This window comes from Sarcophilus harrisii, chromosome 1 (genome assembly GCF_902635505.1).
Source record: "Sarcophilus harrisii chromosome 1, mSarHar1.11, whole genome shotgun sequence".
NCBI classification, from domain to species: domain Eukaryota; kingdom Metazoa; phylum Chordata; class Mammalia; order Dasyuromorphia; family Dasyuridae; genus Sarcophilus; species Sarcophilus harrisii.
Window position 1 is genome coordinate 499,961,653 of NC_045426.1, and position 26,531 is coordinate 499,988,183.

General features: G+C 33.0%; 1 protein-coding gene across 20 annotated transcripts in view; it reads right to left on the reverse strand.

Moving 5' to 3' along the window:
* EPB41L3 (erythrocyte membrane protein band 4.1 like 3) overlaps positions 1-26,531 on the reverse strand; it is a 220,782-nt gene that overhangs the window by 101,431 nt on the left and 92,820 nt on the right. For all 20 annotated transcript variants that reach the window (XM_031946598.1, XM_031946599.1, XM_031946607.1 and 17 more), the window contains exons 4-5: positions 4,013-4,117; positions 2,723-2,765 (exon numbers count right to left, since the gene is read on the reverse strand). In XM_031946598.1, the coding sequence (XP_031802458.1) occupies positions 2,723-2,765; positions 4,013-4,117 (148 nt within the window). The remainder of the gene's footprint in view (positions 1-2,722; positions 2,766-4,012; positions 4,118-26,531) is intronic.

Sequence of the window (26,531 nt, forward strand, 5' to 3'; positions counted from 1 at the left end):
TTGTGTAATCATCTTTTTTTATTGTAGTATGTTATGGAAATGCTTATTTTATTCCATAATTTAAAAATAAAATTTAATAATAATAAAAATTTAATAAAAATGTTTTAAGAATTTTTTTTATTTTTGTTGGTCTTGGAAGTCTTGTACTCATGGAAAAAATAATGTACTTTGATCAACTGTACTGATATATTGAGAAATAAAACTGTTCCAGAATCAAAGAAATTCCTAAATGGAGATGGTAAATCACAATATGACCTTTCACCATGACATAGAATATGTCTAAGAGATTGACCATGTTTCAGGGATCTGGGAACCATTCCATAAAAGCCCCTAAAAATCTATAAAATATATCTTTCTCTATATGTATTCTCTAAATATATTAAAGAAAAGCATGGATTAATTATTAAGAATATGCCTCAAAATCTTGTGAGCTCAATGCCATATGCTGATATATGGGCTACTTATTGAATATTTAAAGATTTCTATGAATTTTAAAAATCATATGGCTTATGCCCAAAAATTTTACATGTTTTTACTTTGACTTAAATACTTCATATATGATCACATACATGTATGCAACATATCCACAGACAAAGAGAACTACAGAATTGTCTGACTGAATTTTAAAATGAGAGAAGTTCTAGTTAGACATAAGTAATATTGTATAAACAAGAACTTATTTATACAAATAATTTTACATGCTGTCTTTAAAATCTATTTTTATCCAACAAAATTTTCCTGCCTTATTAATGGACTCTTAGAGATGATCATTTAATTTTCTTCAAAATGAATGATAATACATATAATGTAATCTTTATAATGGAAAACATACAAAGTTTGATAACTCATTCTTTTCTTTGGTTTTCTACCCTTAGAAAGGGCAATTAGAAGACAGAATATAAAGTTACTATAAGGAAATTCTAGCAATAAGTTCCATCCAAATTAAACTATTCTATTCAAACAGACTTTTTATTAATAATACCATAGTTTCTTTTTCGTAGTATGTTACATTTTCAAAGTACTTTGCAACAACTAATTAGAAGACTAATAATTATTATGCATTAATTATGAACTACATAGGTCTTTATGCATATATTATTCAATGATCTTTTTGCTGCATAGTATTTTCTTATAACTGCAGAAAAAATTCCCAAGAAAATTTCATCTTAAATTTTTTAATACTCTCTAAAGCAAAAAATAATGCTATTTTCAACTATTTATCACAATGGCAGGTACCCCTGACTTCAATCTCACGTAATCTGTTGCTGTCGCACAACTTCTCTATCAAGCTGTTGGATAGGAAACATATTAAATCACATTTTAAATGTGTGTTAAAGGAGGTTTAATTGTATAAATTATCAGGAGGACTACCAATATTAAAAGATTAGTCTTTGGGATGTTTTGTTTTCTTTTTTTCTGGAAGAACCTTCCATGATTTTGCTAAAGTGAAGTTTTAAGTTAACTATCAATTGGTCTATTGATTTACTTATCTCGTTTTGGTACTTTAGGCATTTTATCTTAATGAAACTTATTTTCTACAGAGGTGGAAGAAGTTATTTGTTCCTTCCACTCATAGTAACTGTTGAAAAGAAGAAATGTGATACTTTTAATTTGAACACATTCATTTACTGGATGCAAAGAAAGATAGGCTGGACCTATGAATAATGATAAAGAAAATCTTTTACAGGCTTTTAAAGACCAGTGAAAGAACAGAACAGCTGACAAAAAAAAAAATTGCTTTTTCTTGATGACATATAATTACATTACCATTGTCAAATGATAATTTCCATTTTTTTGATTGCTAACAATCTATGTGACTATATTTGGAGTAGGGATTTGTAAACTATTTTGTGTCATGGATCCTCTTGGCAATCTGAAGACGCCAATGGACTTCCCAAAAAAGTCTTACTTTATTTTTTTCCAGTTACATATACAAACAATTTTTAACATTTGTTTTTCACATAAAATTTTGAGTTCCAAATTTTCTCCCTCCTTAAGAGTGGCAAGCAATTCGATATAGGTTATATATGTGTAATTATGTTAAATATATATCCATTTTAATCATGTTATAAAAGAAACAGAAAAGGAAAAAACATGGGGGGGAGTAGAAATAATATAGTTTGATCTATATAGAATAATATTTTTAAATGTGCAAAGTATAGCAATATAGGATTTCAAAGAAAATCAGTTCACAGACCCCAAGTTATGATTCTTTAGGCTATATCAATCCCAACAGAGTAAATCTTTCTCAAATAAGACAACATGTAAAGTTTTTAATAAATTTTAAAATGCTATATAAACATTAATGGTTGGAGAAATGTGGGGGCATAAATATACTTATTAAATTCATATTTTAATTCAATAACTTTATTTCCTAAAAATAAATCTTCCTAGTTTTAAAAGCTTCTCTTGAATTACAACAGCTTAGGTAGTAAAAATGAAAACAGCTGTTACTGTTAATAGAATGATAGAAGTTCAATTCATTAAAGACTTATTAAGCATCTAAATACATAAAACGTGCTGTTCGTCACTATATTCCATACTAATAGTAAAAAGAAAAGCTATAAGAAAGGACCTGTTGTTTTAATCTTTCTTATATTAGTAACCCTGTCTGCATGGAGCATTTCTCCTATCCATTAGTCACCAGTTTAGAGTTCCATTTCTCTAAGAGTTTTACCATATTCTTTCCAACAGTCCAAATAAAGATTCTAATAAAACTTACTTCGAATCTGTTTTTTTATTTCCTTAGCAGGGTCCAGCCAGTTCTGAAAAAAAATAACATTTTGGAATTGAATCAGAAGATTAAAAATAATTTGAGATTCATTAGTACAGACATTGACTAATCTTGCTCAATGTAAAACTCCTTTCTGCTGGTGGTACTACCCAAGTCCCTCATACCACTAATCCCAATCTGATGCTCCTTTTCCTGCTTTCAGGCCTTTTTATCATCCTAGACACTCTTCTAGGTCACTGATTGCAGACAGAACTGGAAGTTGTTCATTTTTAAAGCATTTTCAAAAAATTAGTTTACAATCATTAGTTTTGAGGGGTCAGTCTAGCATAGAAATAGAAAAGTAATTAAAGGAGAGTCAGCTTGATCAAACAAATAACTTGATGAAATTAGACACATGTAATTTAACACATAATTGATCTTTGATCCATTCCTCTCTGAAGAAAAGCACCTCTATATTAGTAACTTTGTTAGGTTTCTCCATTGTTAAAATCTTCCTCTAAAATCTTTCCACCCATTCTCTGTGTATTTTGTATATTCCTATTTATTTACAAGTTGTCTTCCCCATTAGAATGTTAGTTCCTTTAAGCAAAATCTGCTTGTTGCCTTTCTCTGTTTCTTTACCACTTAGTACAATATCAAATACATCATAACCTCTTGTTAAATAACTGACTTAAATGTTGTTGTTTATAGTCTTTTAATCATGTCTATCATGACCTCATTTGGAGTTTTCTTTGCAAAGTTACTTGGAATGGTTTTCCATTTCCTTTTCCAGTTCATTTTACAGATGAGAAAAGTGAGGCAAATAGAACTAAATAACTTGCCATGATTGAAGAGCTAATATGATGAGGCCAGATTTGAACTCAGGAAGCTAAGTCTCCCCTAGTCCAGGACCTGTGCTCTACCCATTGTGGCACCTAGCTGCTGCCTTTCATCTCATTTAACACACTCATTTTATATATCAGGAAACTTGAATTCAGAAAGGTTGGTGACTTGCTCTAGGTGTTAGTACTGTTAAAACTGGGTCCAGAGTCAAGGAATTTTCAGAACAATAAAGTGACTGAAATTAAGTGACTTCTGAGCAACTTCTGATAGAAATAGTTATGGGAAATGTAGATGAAATTAGGAGTTCTATGGACTCAAAAGATAGGAAGCAAAGGGGAATGTAACCCACAGAATATGTGAAGTTAGTGGTTAATTTAATTTATTCAATAAAAACATAAGTTAGTTCCAAGATATTTTCATTGTCATAATGCAAGTCAACCCTAGTGGATATTTTACCTTTTGGTTTTCGGTGTCCCGGTATGTTAAACCAAAGTAATCTTTTTCTAATAGGTTCAGATGTTCACATACTTTGTCAAATAGTACTTGGCCTCTGGAACGTTTCTGTGAATAGGAAAAAAAAAAGAAAGCTTAGTTCTTTCTTAAATATTATGAGTCACAATTTAACATATTTTATGCTGCATTTGAAAAAAATGGAGAGGAAGATTGCTAAAGCAGACAAAAACACTTTCATCTCACTCTTTTTCAGAAGGACTCATCTGCAATGGGGTAAAATTGACAGAGCTAAAGAAAGACTCTAGAAATATTCAAAAGGCAAAGTTAAAGATGTAAATTATAACACTGCTTTCCAAATCTTTATTCACAGATATGATCACAAGTCTTGTGTTGGGCAAGTAAAAAAGTCCTAAGGAGGTAAAATAGAAATGACTAAAGGATGAGCATCCCCAAACTGCAAATCAGGCACAGTATACAAAAGACTTCACATTTAGAATCTCCCTGCTGTGGCTTAAATCCCATCTAGTCAAAGTAAAAACAGCTCTAAGGACATTTCTGCTGATGGGACATTAGATTATCAATAAACTGCTCCCCTGACATGAATTTGTACAAATCCCAGGACCATGACCCACACAGCAATCCAAGCTATCCTTCAAATATCTTGTCCTGCTTGACTCAACCCAATAAAAACATTGGGCGAAGGGGGTATGTTTCACTGATTTGGGCATCTGCTTTTATCAGGCATCTCAGTGGACCTGACATGTTTCTACCCCATGGAGTACTTTGTTGGATTATATTTCCCTTCAATAAAGCTTGCCTGCTTTCCCTTCTCTCTTCTGGCTCCTTTCTCATGTTGTGTTCTGTCTTGTGGTACACCACCCCATCCTTGTACTGTACCCTCCAATCCAAAAATCAATCAAAGTATATTAAGAAAGAGTGGTAAATGAGGTTTTGGTGGATGGAGAGCAGAGTCGATCTTGAGGAGTCATTTAACAAATTTATTCACTCACTAAGCAGAACTTCACTTGATTTGTCTACTCCAAAGAAGAGTTTAAATTATTGACCACCTTCAAGCTAATAAACTTTTTGTAATGCTATGGTTATGAACTAAAAATATATCATTTAAAAAACTATCTTACCACAAAAGCCCCAAACTGCAATATCTATATTCTACCAGTAAGCTCTAAACAAAGGGTGGGGAATGTCCGGCCTGCAGGCCACATAAGTCCCATAAAATCATTTGCTAAAGCAATTGCAGGCAATGATGAGCTGAAAGCTGGTATTATAAACTTTTCACTGCTTGAATTCTAAAAATTGGTGATTTTGTTTGGCTTGCAAATGATGTTACAAATATCCAAATAGTCCCTGGCAGAAAAAAAGTTCCCCACCTCTGCTCTAAAACTCAAACTACAATATCAACATGTACATGTACCAAATATACATATCCATACATGTTCATGATATCCAAATATACTGTTTTAAATAGGTGAGAAATATTTTAAATGGTCTTCTTTAAACTACATTATTCTTTTAAAAGCATATGATGAAATATTAAGTTCAGTGGCAAAATTGTTAAACTTTCTCCAGGAAGCTGAAGTAATTCTTAGTTCATGTCACTGAATCTTTATGCTGAGTATAAGCTAAATTCCACTTATCACAGCAGGTCCAAGTCACTTTGGGGGTACTTTATAGCCAGGGAACTTGAATAGAGAGGGAGAAAAATCCTTGACTTGTTTGGTTTATAGGGCAGATCCCCAGCTGGGAGGCACTGGTAAAAACATATGTTCTTTGTTATTGTTATTCAGTTTCAGCTGTGTTTAACTTTTCAATGAACCCATTTGGGATTTTCTTGGCAAAGACACTGGTTTTCCATTTCCTTCTCCATGTCATTTTACAGATGAGAAAACTGAGGCAACCAAGGTTTAGTGACTTGCCCAGAGTCCCACAGCTAATGAGTGTCTTGAGGCCAGATTTAAACTAAACACGAGTCTTTCTGACACCAGGCTTGGTTCTCTATTTACTGCACTATCTAGCTGCCTCAACATAGAAGCAAAATTAAGTTTGTCCACAGGGAAAACAAATGGAGTATATTTTTTGCCCTGTTCAATCTAGGATAAAAATTGTAAGTCATAGAGACTTTTTGTAGGTAAGATGGCTTAACTGGAAAAATACTGAACTTAATTCAAATGAAATATTTTTTTGCATTTATATTTCAAACTTTTAAAAAACATAAGGCATGTTCTTTATAAAATCTACTCTTTTTTTTTCTCTCCTCCACTGATATCACCCAGATGCCTTCTGCTACCATCTCCTACTTCACTCCATCTCACATTAAGAGGTGATCCTTCTTGCCAAAGCTAACTATTCTCCATTAGTGCATCTAGATGGTTTAGTGGATAATGATTCTGAAGTAAGGAAAATGTGAATTCAAATTTAATCTCAGATAATTCCTAACTGTGTAACCTTGGGCAAGTTCCTTAATTTCAGTTCGCCTTAGTTTCCTAATTTGTAAAGAAGGAATAATAAATATTATTTATTTGTAAATAATGTAATGTAAATTTGTAAAGAAGGATTTTAAAATAGCATGAAATGAGGTTTTCTAAAGCATTTAACACAGTTTCTAGATTATTTTTGTTGTTGAGTCATTTCAGCTATGTCTGTCTCTCTATGACCACATTTTTTGGAGTTTCTTTGACAGAGACACTAGAGTAGTTTGCCATTTCTCTATTAATCACTTTACAGAGGAGGAACTGAGACAAACATACTTAAGTGACTTGCCCAGGGTCACTTAGCTAGTGACTGAGGTCAGATTTGAAATCAAGTCCTGCTGATTTCCAGGGCCAGCAGTCTATCCATTGTGCCACCTAGTTTCTCATATAAATGTTTCCTATCATAGTATTATTAGGAGTATTATTCTATATGTACAAATGATCTCATTCCATTCTATCTTCTAAAGATTGCCACCCCTATCATCCCCCTCTCCTACTTCTCTTCAATCTCTGTGCCATCTAGCTTCTCATTTGGTATATAATAGGTAGTACACAAATGTTTGATTTTATAGTGTTATCATTATCATTATTATTATTCTACATGCACAAGAGTTCTCATTCTATCCTATCTTCTCCATGAGATTGCCACCCATATCATCCCCATTCTTTCTACTTCTTTTCAATCTGTCTACTGGCTATTTTCTTAATTTTTTTTTCCCCAACAAAAATGTCCACAAATCTTCCACCCACAAACAATTTTTACTAGATTCCTCCATCTAGGCTATCATCCCATATCTTTCCCATCTTTTGTGGCTAAACCTCTTAAAGTCTTCTATACTTCTTATTCTCTTAAACTCTCTACAATCTGGTTTCCAACCTTACTTTTCAATATAACTTGTTCTTTTCAAAACTACCAATGATTTCTCAATTGCCAAATCTAACAGCCTTTTTTTTATTCTTCACTTCTCTGCAGCCTTTGACACTATCAATCCCCTTGAGTCTCCTATGTTTTCCTTTCAGTTTTTTGTGACACTGATCTTTGCTGGTTCTCTTCTTACTATTTGATCACTCCTCAACCTCCTTTGCTGAATCTTCATCCAGGTTATACCTGTTAACCATGAGCATCCTACAGGGTACTATCATGGCCCTCTTCTCATCTCACTATGCTACTTCACTTGATTTCATCATTCTCAGGGTTTACCCCTAAATTGGTGGCTCTCAAATCTATTTATCCATACCTAATCCCTATGCTGATTTCTAGACTCTCATCCCCAGTTGCCTAAAAAAAGACACCTCAAACATCATGTCCTATAGACATCTTAAACACAACATGTTGAGGACTGAACTCATTATCTTTCTTCTAAATTCTCTACTCTTTCAAATCTCTCTAAGGCACCAGCATCTATTCAGTCTCCCATGACTATCATCCTTGACCACTCTCTCTTATTCCATATTATGAATTTTACCTCCATATTATATTTCACATATACCTCCTTTTCTTCCTCTTCATTGGTTAATGTAGGCCTTCATTACTTCACATTTGGACTATAGGATAGCCTGAAAGTAACTATGCTACTGTATGCTTCTTCTCAACCCAGTTCATCTTCCACTCAGCTGCCATTGTGACCTTCCTAAAAGGTCCTAAAGACATATTAGGTCTAATAGGCATGTCATCCTAATAAATCAACTCTAAGTGGCACCCTCCAGGATCAACTATAAAATGCCCCCAAATTCCAAATCCTTTATAACCTTCCCCCCAAATACATCCTTCCAGTCTTCTATTTTGTACCCCACACCTACTTTTCTATACAGTGATACCAGCTCCCTTGTTGTTTCTCAAATAAGACCTACTCGATTCCCATTTAATATTCAGACTCTGGGCCCTCTCCCTCTATTTCTGGCTTGCTCCCTTCAAGTTTCTGCTAAAATTTTATCTTGTACATGAATCCTTTTCTGATTTCTCTTAATTCTAGTGTTTTACCTCTGTTGATTATCTCTAGTGTACCATGCATGTATCTTTTTTGTACATAGATATTTGCACACTGTCTACCCCAGTAGAATGAGTTCCTTGAAAATCAAGCACTGTCTTTTGCCTTTCTGTACATTACCAGTGCTTAGCACACTTCCTGTAGATACTTAGTAGGGATATTAATGAGTGATTTGCAAATTGTATGACAGCATAAATTCCACATGAAGCTGAAATAGAAGCATTAATCTTGTATTTGAATGAGTGATATGAAAATTAAACATTGCTAGTTTGAACTTCATGAATAAGTGACATAATAAAAATGGTAAGTATGTAAAAGATATTATCCTATAATAAGTAATTATGCTAAAGATTAAAATAAAGTTTGTATTTCCCCCAAACCCCAGTCATTAAGTAAAAAGAAATTTATGATAGGTAGATTAAAGCCTAATTGAACAGAATTCTATCTTCCATAATACATTTGAAGAAACAGTGGTGATAAAAAATGTATATTAACAGAAATGCATCATAAACTGAAATGAAAGCATTATTACTCATTGGATTTGAATGAGTGACATGAAAATTAAACACTGTAAGTTTGAACTTCATAAATATTAAAAATTCAATTATTCCTACTATTTGACAGCCACATATAATTTATACTGAAGGAAAGCTAGGAGACAAGCTTCTTTTATTTAACCTTTTCTATATAATCAAAACTAAATGAGCACACAAAGAAATAATCACTAGATAATTTAAGTATTGTGACCTCTATAGCCATTATCACATACAGACTTTCTCTATCAACTACAAACAGTCCAGTAAAGTTAATTTTGCTTTAAATAACCTGATTCAGTTGTACATTGCCCTTACCCCAAGTTTCCCACTGGTTTATTGCTTTCCTGCTTCAGATAGATAAGAAAGAGCAGCTTAACTGCCTGAATCAAGATTTTCTCATATTCTAGAAATGAAAGGTATTAGCAAGTGAGCAAGTAGAACTATTTTTACTTTTTCCTGGAGGCTCAGCAATAAGTTGGATGCCCGCTGCAGCAAGCAAGGAACATCTGTCTTAATAATATATTGTGTTTTTACATTCAAGTTATTTGCCAAGGTTTCATTATGGTGTGCAGAGTCCCAGGATTTCCAAGAGCTATGCTAATAGAAAGTATAAGCTCTGGTAGGTCGATCCAAGCCAGAATGCTTCTGGAAGAAGTCAGCCTGCAACCTACAGTTGACTAAGAACCAAACTAGCTTATCTCAGGCCGGGGCTGAACATGAGATATTGATAAAGGGTTAGATACAAGGTGATGAACTCAGTGGCCACAGCCATTCATAAAATTAATTTAACAGTGAGGGGAGACTGCAGTTTCTAACAAATCAAGTTAATAAACAATTTTCAATTGCTATGAAATGTAAGCTGGAAAGGAAATAGAAATAGGTGTAACACAAATACTGTTAACCACCCTTCCCTTTCTCCATTCCTTCCATATTATGAGGCATCCTTCTAAACCCTCTGTAATACACCAGCATGATTTCCTGGAAAACACAAGACATTTAAGAAACTTTATATATTGGTCACACTAGAAGAATAACTTGTCCAGGGAGCTAAAGGAGGCTTTAAGGGAACTGATTTATTACTTTCATTTGTCACACTTAGGAGGAGCTGATTTGTCACTAATCTGCTTTTGTTATCAATGTCATCTAAGTTTAGTATTTGAAGAATGAGCAAAAGAAATTTAATAAGGTAACTCAGCATATAAGATTAAATAAATCTTCCATCTACTTCCTCTAATTTTTCCAGCTGGGTATAATTTTCCTCTTCCAATATATTCCAATAATCCAAAACTTAAATACATTATCTTTCCCCTAAATCCTCCCTCCTTACAAGCTTCCCAATTGCTGGAAAGGGCTCTGCCATCCTCCCAGTCCCCCAAGATCTCACCTTAGATGTCTTTGACATCTTCTTACTATTTCTTATCCTATTCATATCCAATATGTTGCCAAGACCTTCCATTTTATCTCTGCAACATCTCTCAACTACCACTCCCTTTTCTCCTCTGACACTACAACAACTCTCATGCAGACTTTTATTACCTGACACCCCAGACTACTGGAATAACCCTCTGATTGCTCTGCCTGCCGCTAATCTCTCCTCACTCCAATATATCCTCTGACAAAATGATTTTCCTAAAGCATGGGTCTACGTCACCCCTCACTTAGTAAACTTCAGTGATTATCACTTCTAAGACTAAATCAACATCATCACTAACATTTATATAGCACTTGATATGTGCCAAATCCTGTGCTAAGGGCTTTACAATTATTATATTACCTTCACACAACAACCCTGAGAGGTATCTCCATTATGCAGATGAATAACTAAGACAAATAGATATGGAGTGATTTTTTCAGGGTCATACAACTATCTTGAAAAACTAAATAGCAAAATCACCCACAACAACAACAATCATAACCAAAATCCCTTTCTCCCATATGCTGTTTTGTTTAAAAAGCTGAAATAATGAAATAAACATGAAGTTACTCTTGTTTGTGCTTGGACAATGGTAGCACATTGGTAAAGTAAAATACTGACTGGCTTTCTATTTAGTGACATAAAGGCCATATATGAAATTAAGTAGGCCATAAGATTACAGACTTAATAGCATCATCCAGTGAGTAGCTAAGTAGTATAGTAGATGGAGCACTGGTCTTGGAATCAGGAGATCTTGAGTTCAAACCTGAGCCCAGCCATTTAATAGCTGTGTAACCCTGGGCAAATCATTTAACCTTTGTTTTGTCTCCTTAAAAAAAAATCTAGTTCAACCCTCTCCTTTAATACTTGAGGAAACTGAGGCCCAGAATGTTTAAGGCCCAACATTAACATACATAGTGAAAGAGAAAAAATGTAAACCAAGATTCTCTGATATCAAGTCCAGAGCTCTGTCCATGGTACTAACTGTATATGTTTTTATCTGATTAGGAAGCTTCAGGTGAGCAGACAGGCATAATGAGGGAGAGGGAAGAATACATAAATGGGAGCAACAAGGATGAAGAATAAACTTAAATTCTAGGTATAGACATGTCAGAAATTTCTGAAATTATACATATTCACACAAATACACACCATTGTAACCACGCCCCCTGATGTTTTCCATCAATGTTTTATTTTACCATTTTATTAACAGGCATCATAGAGTGATACATCATACCAGCAGCTCATCATTTTAGAAGAAAATGAATTTCACATAGCAAGTGTATATAACATTTTCTCATTTCCACTTAGTAACTCATTCACCCACTAACTGGGGTAGCAGCTTGGTTGTGACAAAACAATTGCAAAGGGACACCAAAGAGCCATAGAAAATCTGCAACAATAGAGTCAGGAAAACATGTATTTTAAATAACCTTTGATGTCAAGGCCAACCAGGATAAAGCTCCAGGGAGAAATATCTACCTATAGAAATGAAAGTTAGAAATTAAAAGACAGAGGAGAAGGGGATGAGGGAGGGGGGGTAAGAGGAGAACCTGCAGAAATAAAAAAGAAATTACAAGCATGTCAAAAATTAAGTTTGACTGGGAAAATCTATTCAGGGGTCCCTGAAGAAAAATAAGATTTTGCAAAGAACTCTATGAGTGCTAACAGTCCATGAAGCAGGAGGTATTAAAATGCTTGATTAGATTCAGCAAAGCAGAGTTTGCATTTTTTTTTTAAACTGACATTTGTTTTGTTTTTACTTAATAATTTTTTTAATTACATGAAAAGACAGTTTTCAACATCCATTTTTGTAAGATTTTGAATTCCAGATTTTTTCTTCTTCCCTTTCAAGACAGTAAAAAAATTTCCACATTAGTCATGAAAAACTGACATTTCTATAAAGCTTTAAGGGTTGCTTTATCAAAGGATAAGTGTAATAATGGGAAAAGGAAAAGAACAAGAAGTTGGAAAGTAAAAGAAAATGAGGATGAAAATAAAGAGGAAGCAAGTATCACTGAATCTAAGCATATGACTCCTCAACATACATTTTCAGACCTGGTCTTTATACATCAAATAGAAAAGATATGGTCAATAGTAAAGTCAATTTGTGTTTTTTTGTTTAGTTGTTTCAGGCATGTATGACTCTTTGTGACTCCATTTGAGGTTTCCTTGGCAAAGATACTACATTGGTTTGCCACTTCCTTTTCTAGTTTATTTTACTGATGAGGAAACTGAGGCAAATGGGATTAACTGACTTGCTTAAGGTCACACAGCTAATAAGTGTCTGAGGCTGGATTTGAACTCAGGAAGATGAGAGTCTTCATGACTTGAAGCCAGGCACTTTATCCATTGGCCCTGAAGCAGAACCTAAGAAAAAGTTTTAATTTATTATGAAGAGCCTTGCATTTGTTTATAGACAAAATTCAAGAATAACAGTTGTTAACATTTATACAGTACTGACAATGTGCCAGGTACTATGCTAAATACTTTACAATTATCATCTCATTTGAACCTCACAATTGCTCTGGGACATCGATGCTATTATTATCCCTATTTTACAAATGAGAAAGCTAAGGTAAACAAAGCTTAAGTGATTTATCCAGTATTATACAGCTAGTAAGTATCTGAAGTCATATTTGAAATCAGCTCTTTCTGACTCTAGGTCCATTGTTCTACCCACTATGCCATCTAGCCATCCCAATAGAGAAAAACACGAGAGAAAGAGATAAGAAAGGAAATCAGCATAAAATGAGAGAAGATGAGGTCAAAGAAAGAGTTATATTTAAAAGAAAGGAAGAATTTTTTGAGATAGAAATGAAAGACTATTTTTTAATGAGTTGATTTATTAATGCTGATTTTAAAAGAGTAGGAATTTTTTAAAAAATTAAAAATAAAAACCTGAAGTTAACTAACTAAACTGCGCATGGGGTAACTGAATTCTCAAAAAATATTTTAATCATGTTTCCTGTAGAAAATCATTGCTACAATGATCTTTGAAACATTTTATAATAAGGTTTCTGATATGCTTTCCATACAAAACAGATTCTTTTGAATTTTTATTACACCTGCAATGAAATATAGTATCAGGATAAGGAGTTTGCTTCTTTCAGGAACAACACAAAGAGATTTGAAGACATTGAGAATAGTATAGGATTTTCAAAGGAAAATTAGTAAAACATCTCAAGACCTCCTTCTGCTGGTGTCAGCCCAAATCATCCCCTTCCCACCTCAAATCCCCAAACTCCAGGCACTTTTAAGTACTGTATTAAGATTTAAATACGCACAGTCAAACAACACAAACATAAAAAACCATATTGGCCATGACTTGTCAACACATGTTTAATTCTTTCCCTAGACGGCACTTCCTCTCTGCTAAGTGATGGGAGGCATGCTTCACCATCACTCCTCAAAGTCACAACAGAGCATTGCATTGATCAGAGTTCAGAAGTTTTTAAGTGTTGTATCCCTATACACAATAGCCACCACCTATTCTTTCTTGGCTCTCTCCCTCTCCTGGGGCCAATGCAGAAAGGTTTACAGCAAACACACAAAGTTCTGAAAGACTCTAAGAATTTCCACTGTTAAGTACTAGAGAAATTACTCAAGTAGTCTAGTTCGGCTGAGGGGCAGCTAGATGGCACAATAGATTGTACACTGGGCATGGAATACTCAGTGTCCTGAATTTAAATCCCACTTCAAACTCTTACTAGGACAAATCACTTTTAACCCTTTTTCTCTCAGTTTCTTCAACTGTAAAATAAGGTGGAGAAGGAAATGGAAAACGAGCCCAATATTATTGCCAAGAAAACTCCAAAAGGGGTCACAAAGAGTCAGGCATACCTGAAATGACTGAACAAGAAGTTTGACTATAATATGGAGTGCATTGATATAAAACAATGAGGAAAATAGACTAGAGACAAATTGTGAAGGGATTCAAATGTCAAATAGATAAAGGTTTATTTTATCCTAAAGACAAGTGGGAGCCACTAAAATTTCTCATGCAGTAGAATAGCATGTTCAGATGGGAGTTTAAGAATATCATTTAGTAGCTGTAGACAACATACTATCAAAGGCAGAAAATAGAGGACATATAATCAATTAGGTAGTGGTTGTAATCATCTAGGAAAAAGTTACTAGTGGTCTATATTGGAGTGGTGACTGAATGGATTTAGCTATGGTAACAGATTTCAAGATATTCTTAAGTTAGACATGGTAAGACTTCAAAATCCAATAGATAGAAAAGGTAAAGGAAACTATCAAGGATTAGAAATTTCATAGACTGGGAATGTGGATGCCTGGAAGTATAGTATCCATGATGGAAAAAGAGAAGTAAGAAATAAGGGTGGGTTTTTGGTGGAGGCAAGAGTGAATTTTTGAAATGTTTGAGATATCTAGAAGATGTCCGGGGTGGGGGAGAATATATATATCCATCATGGAATCTCAATGTATGAAAGAAGTTTGAGAGAGATGGGAGTTAAAAATATGTAAGTTAGGAAGTCTTCTTCTTAATAAAAGACAATTGAATCTCTCAGAGTTATTGAGATTAAGAGAATTCTGAGGCAGACAAGGGCCCAAGACAGAGTCCTGAGGTAACCCCACAAATAAAGGGAGAATCATGAATGATGATTCAATAAAGATACTAAAGAATGCCCAAACTCATAAGAAGAGAATCAAGAGAAAGAAGTATCTAAAAACCTAGAGATCAGGTAGTATCCAGAAAGATAAAACAATTAACAAAAGTCAAATGCTACAGAAGTTTAAAAACAAACAAACAAACAAAAAACATTTCTTTCTTTAAAAAAAAACCTAAAGGGAAAAAAGTTCTTTCTATTTTGTAATCAAATAAAAATTAGTATCCTTCAAGAGAACATTTCCAGTAAAGTTGTGGGGTCACAGTCAGATTACTAAAAGCCAATGGAAAGTTAAAGTAGCAGAGGTGAATGTGGTTGGCTTGATCTTTTGGTGTTTGACTTTTTGAAATTTAAAGCCATGTTCAGTCTTTGTTCTACTACCATTCATACTCTCCATGTTCTAGGTCCATCTACCAAGACTTAAATCCACCAAATAATAGATTTCAGGGTAAGTCCTAATTGGTCAGTTTTGGTCCTGATCAGCCTAGAATGTGATTAGGAATTGTTGTGGAATGGCTAAAAAAGTTATGGTATATGAAAGTAATGGAATATTATTGTTCTATAAAAAAAATTAATGAACAAGCTGATTTTAGAAAGGCCTGGGAAGATTTATGCAAACTGATACTGAGTGAAACAAGCAGAACCAGGAATACACTGTAAACAGTAACAACAAGACTGTATGATGATAAACTATAAAAGACTTAATTCTTCTCAGTGGTTCAGTGAGCCAAGGCAATTGCAATAAACTTTGGGTAGAAAATGCCATGTGCATCCAGAGAGAGAATGATGTAGAATGAAAGTAAATCAACATATGCGATGTTCATTTTTTTTTTCCTTGTTCAATTTTTTTTCCTTTTTTTCTCTCTCATGGTTTTTCCCTTTTGTTCTGATTTTTCTCTCCCAGAATGATTCATAAATATTTATTTTTTAAAAATTAGTGTACATATATAACCAGGAAAAAAAAACCAAAATAAATAAATAGCAATTGTTTCTGTTTTAGCAATCTAATCTTGAGGCATTCCCTCACTAAAATTGAGACCTAGAAAAGTCCTTAGCCTTAGCCAAGGTGGTCCATTGCATTTGGGACCATCTCCAGTCATCCTGATCTATATCTTGCCACTGGACCCAGAAAGCTCTGGAGAAGAACATGAGGCAGACAACTCTGCACAGCAATGTCATGATCCTCTTCAAGACACAGGACAAATGACAATCATCAACCTAGTTTCCATCCTTAATGCAAAGCATTCTATCACATGCTTTTACAAAGGTCTGTTTGTGACCTTCCTAATCTGATTCATAATATTACCTGTGTGGCACTGGGCTACATAGTTAGTTGGTCTCCGCTTCTTCTTTATTGGTAATAACTCATACACAAAGTATTTTCTAGCTTAAAATTCTATGACCTTTTCAAACAACTGGGAAAAAAAAAAAGACCCATTACACCTTGGGCTGTTAATGGTCTTTTATTTCCATGACAATCTGCTTCTTTCATTTATTTTAGCATTAGTAGTGTCTGTTTCACAGAAACTTAGTGTTCACCATAGAGAATCACTATATGGTAAATAATAGCTTTTCATTTAAGAATGAAAACAACCAGCAACACATTCTGGTCATCATTTCATAGAGTTTCTTAACATACATGAGATTCTAGCAAAGAATGGTCTACTAATATTTTCTGCTATTAATCTGTTAAGGATTCAGGACATAAAACTAAAGTTATAAGAGTAAATATATGTTGTCCATGTAAAATGGATAACAGAAGAAAAAGAAGAATGTTTACATGGAAATTACAAGTGAAAACTAAATTACTTTGGTTACTTTTGAATAGAATGGGACAACAATATTCATAAAATCTATTTTTTAAAAGGGCCTTAATATGTCTATTAAAAAAACTCTACAATATGTACTCAAATCACTGTAGGCTGTTGATTCATGACAGTTTCCCAGAAGGAAGCATAATTATAAAAATAAAAGAAGGTAACATGATAACAACAAACTGTCACTTTTATAATACCAACAATAATCTGAGACTGTTGAACTAGATCATCTTCACATACTACAAACCTATGATTTCTCACAAAGATGTGCAGTACTGTCAGCTGACATGTCAGTGTGCAAAATATACAAGTTTTGGGTTTTTTTTTTTTGCTTCAAAAGCAAAATATGCAAGTTATATTTATTTTCAAAACCAATATTATTTTTAGCTGGCTGTTTTAAATTGGAACCTGAATAGAAGAAAAAATAAAGTTATCAAATGTACATCCAAGAAATATCATAATTCAGAAACATTTTTAAAACTAAATATTCCAGGTAAATATTTAGTAAAATATTTAATTCTGACTTGATAAAATATACATTTTAACAAATATAATTGCTTTAAGAAAAAAATTTTTAACAAATGACATCAGAGCACACTTCCCCCCTACATACACACACACACACACACACTCTCTCTCTCTCTCTCTCTCTCTCTCTCTCTCTCTCTCTCTCTCTTTCTCTATCTCTCCAAATGCAAATGAATGTTTGATAAAACAAGTAATTATACATCAAGTAATGTTTTCAGGCCATTTCCCTTATTTAGTTAAGCATATAATAGTCTGGGTTAGTCTTTCAAATTCAGACAACATCTGAAAGGAAAAAAAAATCTTTTCTTGCATTTAAATATTTTGGTCTTTATTCTTGCTCCTAGATTTGTTTTATGTTTAGTATGACAAAATAATATCTAACATACATATCTAACATAATAACAATGCCTAACACTATCATCAACATCAATTATCTAACACTATCAGGACCAGAGTTAAATTCATATGCAAATGTGAGTGACATAACACCATTTCCTCTATCAGGGACAATCTGCATTAATACTGTTTGAGCCCACAATCCTAAAAAGCCAGTACTAATCTGGGTTGTGGGGGAGTGGGGAGAGATGATTGCTAAATACTGCTAAGAAGATTGATGGGTTAGTTCTAATTCTGGAACTGGAACAAAGAGGAATGTGTCTTTTTTGTCAGAAGCCAAGTCCTAGCTAGGGACAACACAGACATCATACTGCTGGGTCCTAAATATTTACTATTCTATAGGTAAATAAACATAACCTTATCAGAATATAACTTCTGATAAACAAGTTGCACACATATACAATGCAAATACAAATATAAAAGCTAGTTTTGAAAAAAAAAACTCCATGGTATTAGCAATGGATATTAAATATCAAGCACAGAAACCGTGCAAATAAAGAAATTATGCATTTTTCATTAAAATAATATTGACAAGACAATTTGAATACAAGAGGCATAAATCAACTTTTAAAAATTGCACTAGCAAGAATTTGCATTTGTTTATTTAGAGGAGAATTTAAAATGAATTCCATTCATCTAAAGAAATGAAATACTTAAAACCATTCTGACTAAATCCCTTAGGCTGAGATGATAGTTGCTGTGACATATTATACTCAGTAAATATGTTGTCAAGACCCCAAACAATAATAAAATGTATTCTTAAAGTATACTGCATTAAACTGTCAATATAGGTAACATCCCTAATATCTAGTATTATGAATTCTCCTTGATCTGTATAATACTAAGAAGAAATCCAACAGACATAGTCTACCATATCAATTTTTTAAAAAATGAATCAACTCTAAACTTCGCTGGATTGTTTTACTTCAGAGTAATTATTAAAATTGTTCATGCACCATATGAGATCAGTCTAATAAAAGCACCAGAATCAAAAAAAAATGGGTTTATATGCTGTAGAATTAATATTCCATGAGAACTGTAAGTTTTTTTTATACTTTCCATTTATCAAAATCCATGGTTGGAGTTGGCAATGCATCAGGTCTTTGTCATTCATATCTGAAAAAGGCATCACGGAAGAGTAGGCTGATTCCAATGTCTAAGTGTGACTTTTTACTACATCCAATTAGGAAAAAAATAGATCATCGGAATGAAGCACACATATAGCCATTCAACAAGGTTATTTCATTTGGTGTTAAGGCATCTCTACTGCTCAGAACAGTTCATGCTCTAATGTCTAATCTGGACATTTTAATTCACCAGTTCAAAGCTATCCCTGACCTAGATTGCAGGAAACAATCACGAGGCAACTCTAGCAAAGTAGGACACTTCTGACAAATGAAGCAGCACAAAGTCATAGTTCAAGTTTACCAGACGTAATTATCTATATGCTACTGATAGTCATGCCATTCAATACAACGGAGAAAATGAAAAAAAGAAATCTTTAGTGACTGACACTTTCTTTTTGGCAAACAAAAGTTTCATGGATTAAGTCGTATGATAAACTACAATAACCTCTTCAAGGATAAACAACAAAAATGTCATCATTTATCTAATAGTATTTAATCCTGCTTTGGGAGGGGAAAACCAGGTGCATGCCCACTCTTATTTGATGGCAAAGAAAAACAAAATTTGGAAGGGAATTCTAGATATTTCTGTGGTACTCTCTGGGAGGGACCAAGAGGTAAGAGAAAAGATGAAAAGGATAGAATGAGGAGATACTTTTATAAAGGGGAATAAGGCAGGTTGTTAACACTCTCTGCATTTCAAAAATATGACTCTAGTATTATTCTTAAAGGATTTGTGTAGTGTTGGTATATCAGATAATTATCTGAATTCTGTTTTTTAAAACTAAAAACAATTCTCTGGAGACAGTTGCTCATTCAGATTTCATTTTACAATAATATATTTATACATTAATATTATTAACATAATATATCATGTATAATATAACAATATATATGTACTATGTACATAATATGTTACTATATATTTAATTTTATATATGTCATACTAATGCAAAACTATTCACAACATTGACCTTGAGCTTCCCAAAAGAGTGGAAGGGGCAAACCACAGATTAGTTATATACTAATTGTATAAACTAATTGTTAACATTTCTTGGATTTTATTCCATTCAGATAATTAGAGTTCTATTACCTAATCAACTACAGAATATTAAAGTGAAGATGCAAAATGAGCAAACAAGCAAAGAATTTAGATGGGCAGGAAAAATAACCAAAGTCATTAGAGAAAATGAATTGTGAATTTTGTTCCCATCTATATATATTTTGAGCAAGACATTATGATCTATCCTAGGAGCATCTTAGTTTCTATTTTTGTTCCTAATGCCTTGAATTCTTCAAGTATGTGTGGGCATATGTGCTTGTATATACAAAGGCACTCATCTGATGATGTTTCTGTGATAATAGCCATAATATTATGGCTATAATATGTACCTTTTAAAAATACTGTTGAGTAGTTCTTAGTGTAAGAATTGAAGGAGATTTAGTTTCCACAGAGTTATATTAAAAAACAAACAAAGAAATGAAATCTAAAACCTAAAAAATATTAAATTAGGCTGACATGAAACAAAGGAAACAAAACTTATAGAAAGAAGCCATAAATTAAACTAAGAAAATATTTTCCTATACTATTGGTATACAGAAGGAGCATATATATACTCAAATAAGGTTAAAAGATAATAAGAGTTAGGTTCACAGAAATGAAGGAATGAGAGCTGTAATAAGTAAAGGTAGTGCTAATATTATCACTTACAGGGAATTATTACCAAATAAAGTGAAAATAAATGGGAGATGTAGTTAGGGGTTAGGATTCATGCTTACATGGGGGAATTAGATATTCCAGATAGGCTGTACCTTCTGTAGTATCCAGCCAATGGGGAATCAGGGAAGGAATTTGCCTTTCAGAGACAAGATACAAAAAGTTATGCTTTAGCATAACCTTCATGCTTTAGCATGAAACCAAAATGCTTTAGCATTTTACCTTCAGACTCATTTATTTTCTAAAAAGTACATGACTTTATGGAATTTTCAACCAAGGTTCTCTATAAAAGTAAAAAGTAATATCACTGATGGAGAAAGGAAGAAGTAAAAAGAAATCCTACCAACTAAGTACTCCCAAATTATTTTAGGTGGGATGGGAGGATCCACATAATAAGAGAAAATATGTATTTCAGTGACTTTCTATTTCTTCCTTTCTTCTGTTTCTATTTTCTTATAAGCAATTTTATTGAACAGTCATAGACTGTTAAATCTTCTATTTAATAATAGAAGAAAATATTCTATATGGAGCAGCTAGGTATTATGGGGAATAGAGAACTGAGTCTAAAATCAGAAATACTCATTTTCCTGAGTTGAAATTTGGCCTCAGATACTCATTAGCTGTGAACTCCAAGTAAGACACTTAACCCTGGTTGCCTCAGATTCTTATCTGTAAAATGAGTTAAAGAAGGAAATGGAAAATCACTACCATATCTTTGTCAAGAAAACTCCAAATGGGATGATTGTGAGAAGATGGCAGAGTAGGTCAGAAAATTCCAAATTATCCAGATATTCCCCCTAGACACAACAAATTTGTGCCTAAGGGCAAGCATAGACCAGTGAAAAACTATTAAGACTTGGGGCAGAACCGGGATCCTCATTGGACTACTTGCTAAGACTTGAAGAGAGACTCCAGGATCAGGGTTTTTTCGGGTAAAATATAAACCCTTCCGGACTAGCATCCCGGGAACAGAAAGTGGAGATCCCTGGGGTTAGCTGTGTTGGGAGACAGTCTCAGCCAAAACCACTGTGAGTCAGGGGGCTGAGTTTGGAAAGACTAAGTGAATTTCTCCTGAGTAGGAAACCCAGGCCTGGCTACATGCTGATACTCGATTCTGGTGAGTGCAGGAGCAGTGGGACATGAATTCTGTTGGCTGTGGGCATTTGCAGGAGGGAAGAGCTTTTGGTTTAGTGTTCCAGGTCAGAGGGGAAAGATGAAGTAAAGTTAGAGGCACCCTCCCCACCCCAGAATAAGAAGTGCTTCTACTAATGGTTTTTATTTAAAAAAAAAAAAAAAAAAAAAGCAGGCAAAGGAGAACAAAATTTAACCATGGAAATTAAAAATGGGAATAGGGAAGGACTGGGATTCATCTTCAGAAGATGACAGTGGAATTAAAAAAAAAAAAAAGCCTCTTCTACTCCAAAAAGTAATGTTAAATAATTACCTGCCCAGAAAGAATTTATAGAACTAGAAAAAAAAATGCTTCAAAAATCAAATGAGAAAGACTGAAGGGGGGATTTTTTTTTAAAGAAGAATGAAAAATAGAACAGAATATGAAACATTTTATAAGAAAAACAAAAGATCTGGAAAACAGATCAAGAAGAGAAAATATAAGAATAACTGGACTACAGGAAAGCTGTAACAAACAAACAAAAAAAAAAAACCTTGATACAATAACACAAGAAATGATTAAAGGGCAAAGTAGAAATGGGAAAAATCCACTGACCACCACCTCAAAGAGATCCTACATGGAAAACACACAGGAATATTATTGCTAAATTTTGAAAACCCCAAATCAAAGAAAAAATTCTCAAAGAAACAAACACACACACACACACACACACAATCTCAATTCAAATATGTTGGAACTAAAAATTGAATTGTACAGAATTCATCAGCAGCTACAATAAAAGTCTGCAGGTCCTGGATTTTATATATATATATATATATATATATATATATATATATATATATATATATACACACACACACATACTACACACACACACACACACACATACATACATACACACACATAATCAAAAAAACTAGGCCTGCAGACAAAAATATATCAAGTACTAAGACTAAGTATATATATATAAAAAAAAGGATATTCAATGAATTTGCAGATTTTCAGGAGTCTCAAGCAAACCTGAACTTAATAGAAAATTTAACATATAAGAGCCACCATCAAAGATTAATTTCAAGGGATTCAATAAAGACAAATTGTTTCTATTTGCTACATGGAAATATATACCAAATGTTTAAGATTGACATTAATAATTGGGTAACTCAAAAGAAAGATTGGGGCACCTATATATAATCTGACTCTACAAAAAGCAAAAATGTCAAAAATAAGGTTAAAATGGTAATTATGTTATACAAATGAGGTACATAGGAAGAAAAGACACAGAGGCATTAGAGGGGTGAGGAAAACTGATAGTTCTGAAAATATCTGGAATGGGTTAATATGGAATACTATATATATACACACACACACACACATGTATATGTATATATGTATGTATGTATATGTATATAAATATATATATATATATATATATATATATATGTAAGTTACACACTATGAAGGTACAGCATCCTCCAAAATTTATAAAGAAGGAGGAAGGGAAAATGATAAAATGGAATATAGAGGGATATTTAGATTAAGGGAAGTGGGATTAGATGTACAGATTAATGGGGAAAAGGATAAAGGAAGGAAGGAAATAGTGACGTAGGATAAGATTGGATAGATTAAGGTCAGTGGGACTGTATATGTAGACTAATGGGAGTGGAATAAAGTGGGGGGTAAGGTAGGGAAAGAGGATAAGGGAGGGATTCATGAATGGAGGGGAAGTTAAATAATAGCAAAGCAAGTTAAGGAGTATAATTAAAGTAGAAGAATTAGCAAGGATAGGAAAAAAGAAATATATACAAACACAATAATAAGGATTGAGAGCAGAAAATAAGGCTAATAATCATTGTTCTCAGACAAAGTCAAACTTAAAGACAAGAGAGAGAAATCTACATTATATGTCAACCATGTTAATATTGTTTTAGATGCATGCTTACATATATAAATATGTATGTACACACACACACACACACACATATACACACACACACATGTATAAATATATCTGTGTTTAAATGTAGCCTTGTTGGATGAGGAAAGAAGGATGAAAGGGGGAAAAAGAATAAAGTAGAAAGTGTACACAGAGAACAAAGTGATAACTTACAAAGAAGCAAAGAAAAGATGGACAGTCAATTATATAATCAACCTTTGAATACACTTTCTTGAAATGAAAATTTATGGTTATATATTCTAGGCACATGGCAATTTTTTTAAAAAATTTCCTTTTCTGTCTGTTTTTTTTTCTTGTTTTATATTTAGTTATTTTTTTTAAAGAAATAAAAGAAAACCCCAAATGGGGTCATGAAGAGTTAGACACGATTTAACAACTAAACAATACTACACATACAAAAATACATTTTTCTACTGTCTTATAAGATTTAATATAGTGACCTTACTATTTTTAAGCTATTAAAAACCAAATTGTTACACTGGGCTTTATAAATAAATGTGCCTCTCTGTATATAGAACATAAGTAAGAACATAGAAGAAATGGCAGTCATTAAAATTAAAGGGAACTCCTCCCTGACCCATTCTGCAATATTCTATAACACATAAAAAAGGGTGAGTTGCATTTCCTAACACAAAAATACAACTTCCCTATTCACCATAGTCCTGAGTTATTAATATTTTATTTGACAAGCACTAGAAAGTCAGAAATGGCATGTATATAATTATTTTCAGAACATATCTAGGATTGTAAAAACCCCCATTGATTTCTGACAATATAGCAATAGTGCCTTTGTTGAACCTCAATTTTTCTATTATCAGAAAAAGTTTATGAGCTGTCTTTTTTATTCTGGTAATATAAACAATTGATTTATAACTAACCATGAAACATAACTATCTAAATAGAATTGATGATCAAGAACTCAGGTGTTTTTTTTTTTGTTGTTTTTTTTTTTAACATTCAAAATAAATAACTTCCTTTCCCCTTTAACTAAATTGTCCACTCTTCTAAATGAGTACCTCATACAAATTACCAATATGATAAGTTACAAAAATACCCCTCAATTTCAAGGCAAAAATATCCAAATGGATAGTTAATGGAAATACTGCATTAAAGTTAATTTTTAAATGATATACATACCAGAAAAATAATCACAAAGGTTTGGTACCTAGACTCATTACTACCTTTTCCCAAAAATCTGTCTTTAAACAAAATCTCCTAAACACTTTGAATACACTCCCTACTCACACCATTAACAGGCTAATGGGCTTACAATAAATAGGATACTATATGTGTTTTGGGGGGGAAATTGCCAGACCATAACTAGTAGATGGTTCATTTATCACAAATGTTTTATAAGCCAAAATTAGAGCACAATAAGAATAGTGATTTGGAGTTTGGTTGGTGAGGTAAGTAGTGAGGATAGAGCCCTGACTGAGCCTAAACTAAGGAAAACCTGAACCTAATCTCAGTCTCAGACTCTTAACTAATTCTTTCACCTTAGACAAGTCACATAATCTCTTTTTGCTTTGGTTTTCCTCAACTGTAAAATACCTTCCAGTATTATTGTTGTTAAGGATCTAATGCAGTACCTGTTATGGGTTCAAAAATGATTATTTATTATCCTGCAAGTATAAAGGAAAAGCTTCTAAAGCTTTAATATAAACAAAATGAGATTTAGTTTTTTCTTATTTTGAAACCAAATATAAAACATTTGATTACTAATGGCAAAAGACAAATAACAATCTGATACTCTATCAAAGTGTAATTGTGTGTAATTCACAAAAGTTTTGTGTTTTTTAACTGTGACTTCAAGCATCAAATCACACAACTTGCATTCTTTTTACTTTTTTCATGTTTATTTATGTACTTTGATAGTATTGTAATGTGACTTCCAAGATTGGGTCTATTCATCATTATCAGAGAAAAAATATTCAGCTTGTCAGAATATCTGCAGAAAACTTGCAACAACAAAAGTAAATGTGATATTCTCTCTTCCCCCCCACCCCCATCTCTAATCAGATTCTGCCCACACTACAACTTTATTTCCTGGTTCTCAAGTTGGGTGAATCTAGAAGCAGGAACATTAATAAATAGAAGAAACATTAATACAATAGACACCTGAAGAATCCAAGGGACACTACTGAAGGGTAGCAGGACAAATGTCATCCATAGCTAAAGGTCATTAATGACTTGAAAAATAACTGATTAGATTTGTATTAAACCTAATGTTTTAACAATTAGAGATATATTTTTTGTGCTTCAGTTGTTTTGCAGTCATATCCAACTCTTTATGACATTTGGGGTTTTCTTAGCAAAGATATTACAACAGTTTGCTTGTTCTTCTGCAGCTCATTTTACACATGGGGACTTGCCCATGGTTATATAATTAGTGTTTAAGGCCAGACTTGAATTCAGATCTTTTTATGGCCCTCCATTCCATCCAGCATTCTATCTATCTACTTATCTGCTTTCAAGATATATTTAGTTAACAAAATTCTAACATGTTCAGAAGGTGTTTGCTTTTGGAACAAATGAGTTAACAAAGACAAATTCAATTACTTAAGAGGAATGACAAACATCCTTTCTCCTAACCACTCTATCAGTCAAATAATAATCTTAGATCTCAGGCAGACTTTGCAAATACAAGTTTTCATCTAGCTACCTGTTTTACCTCCAAATTTAGAAAATTAATCTATATTATTTCAGTCCAAACCATTTTAAACATAAAAACACTTCATTATAATATATGTAATTTTTCCTCTTTCCATATTTTATTTTTATATCCAAACTATA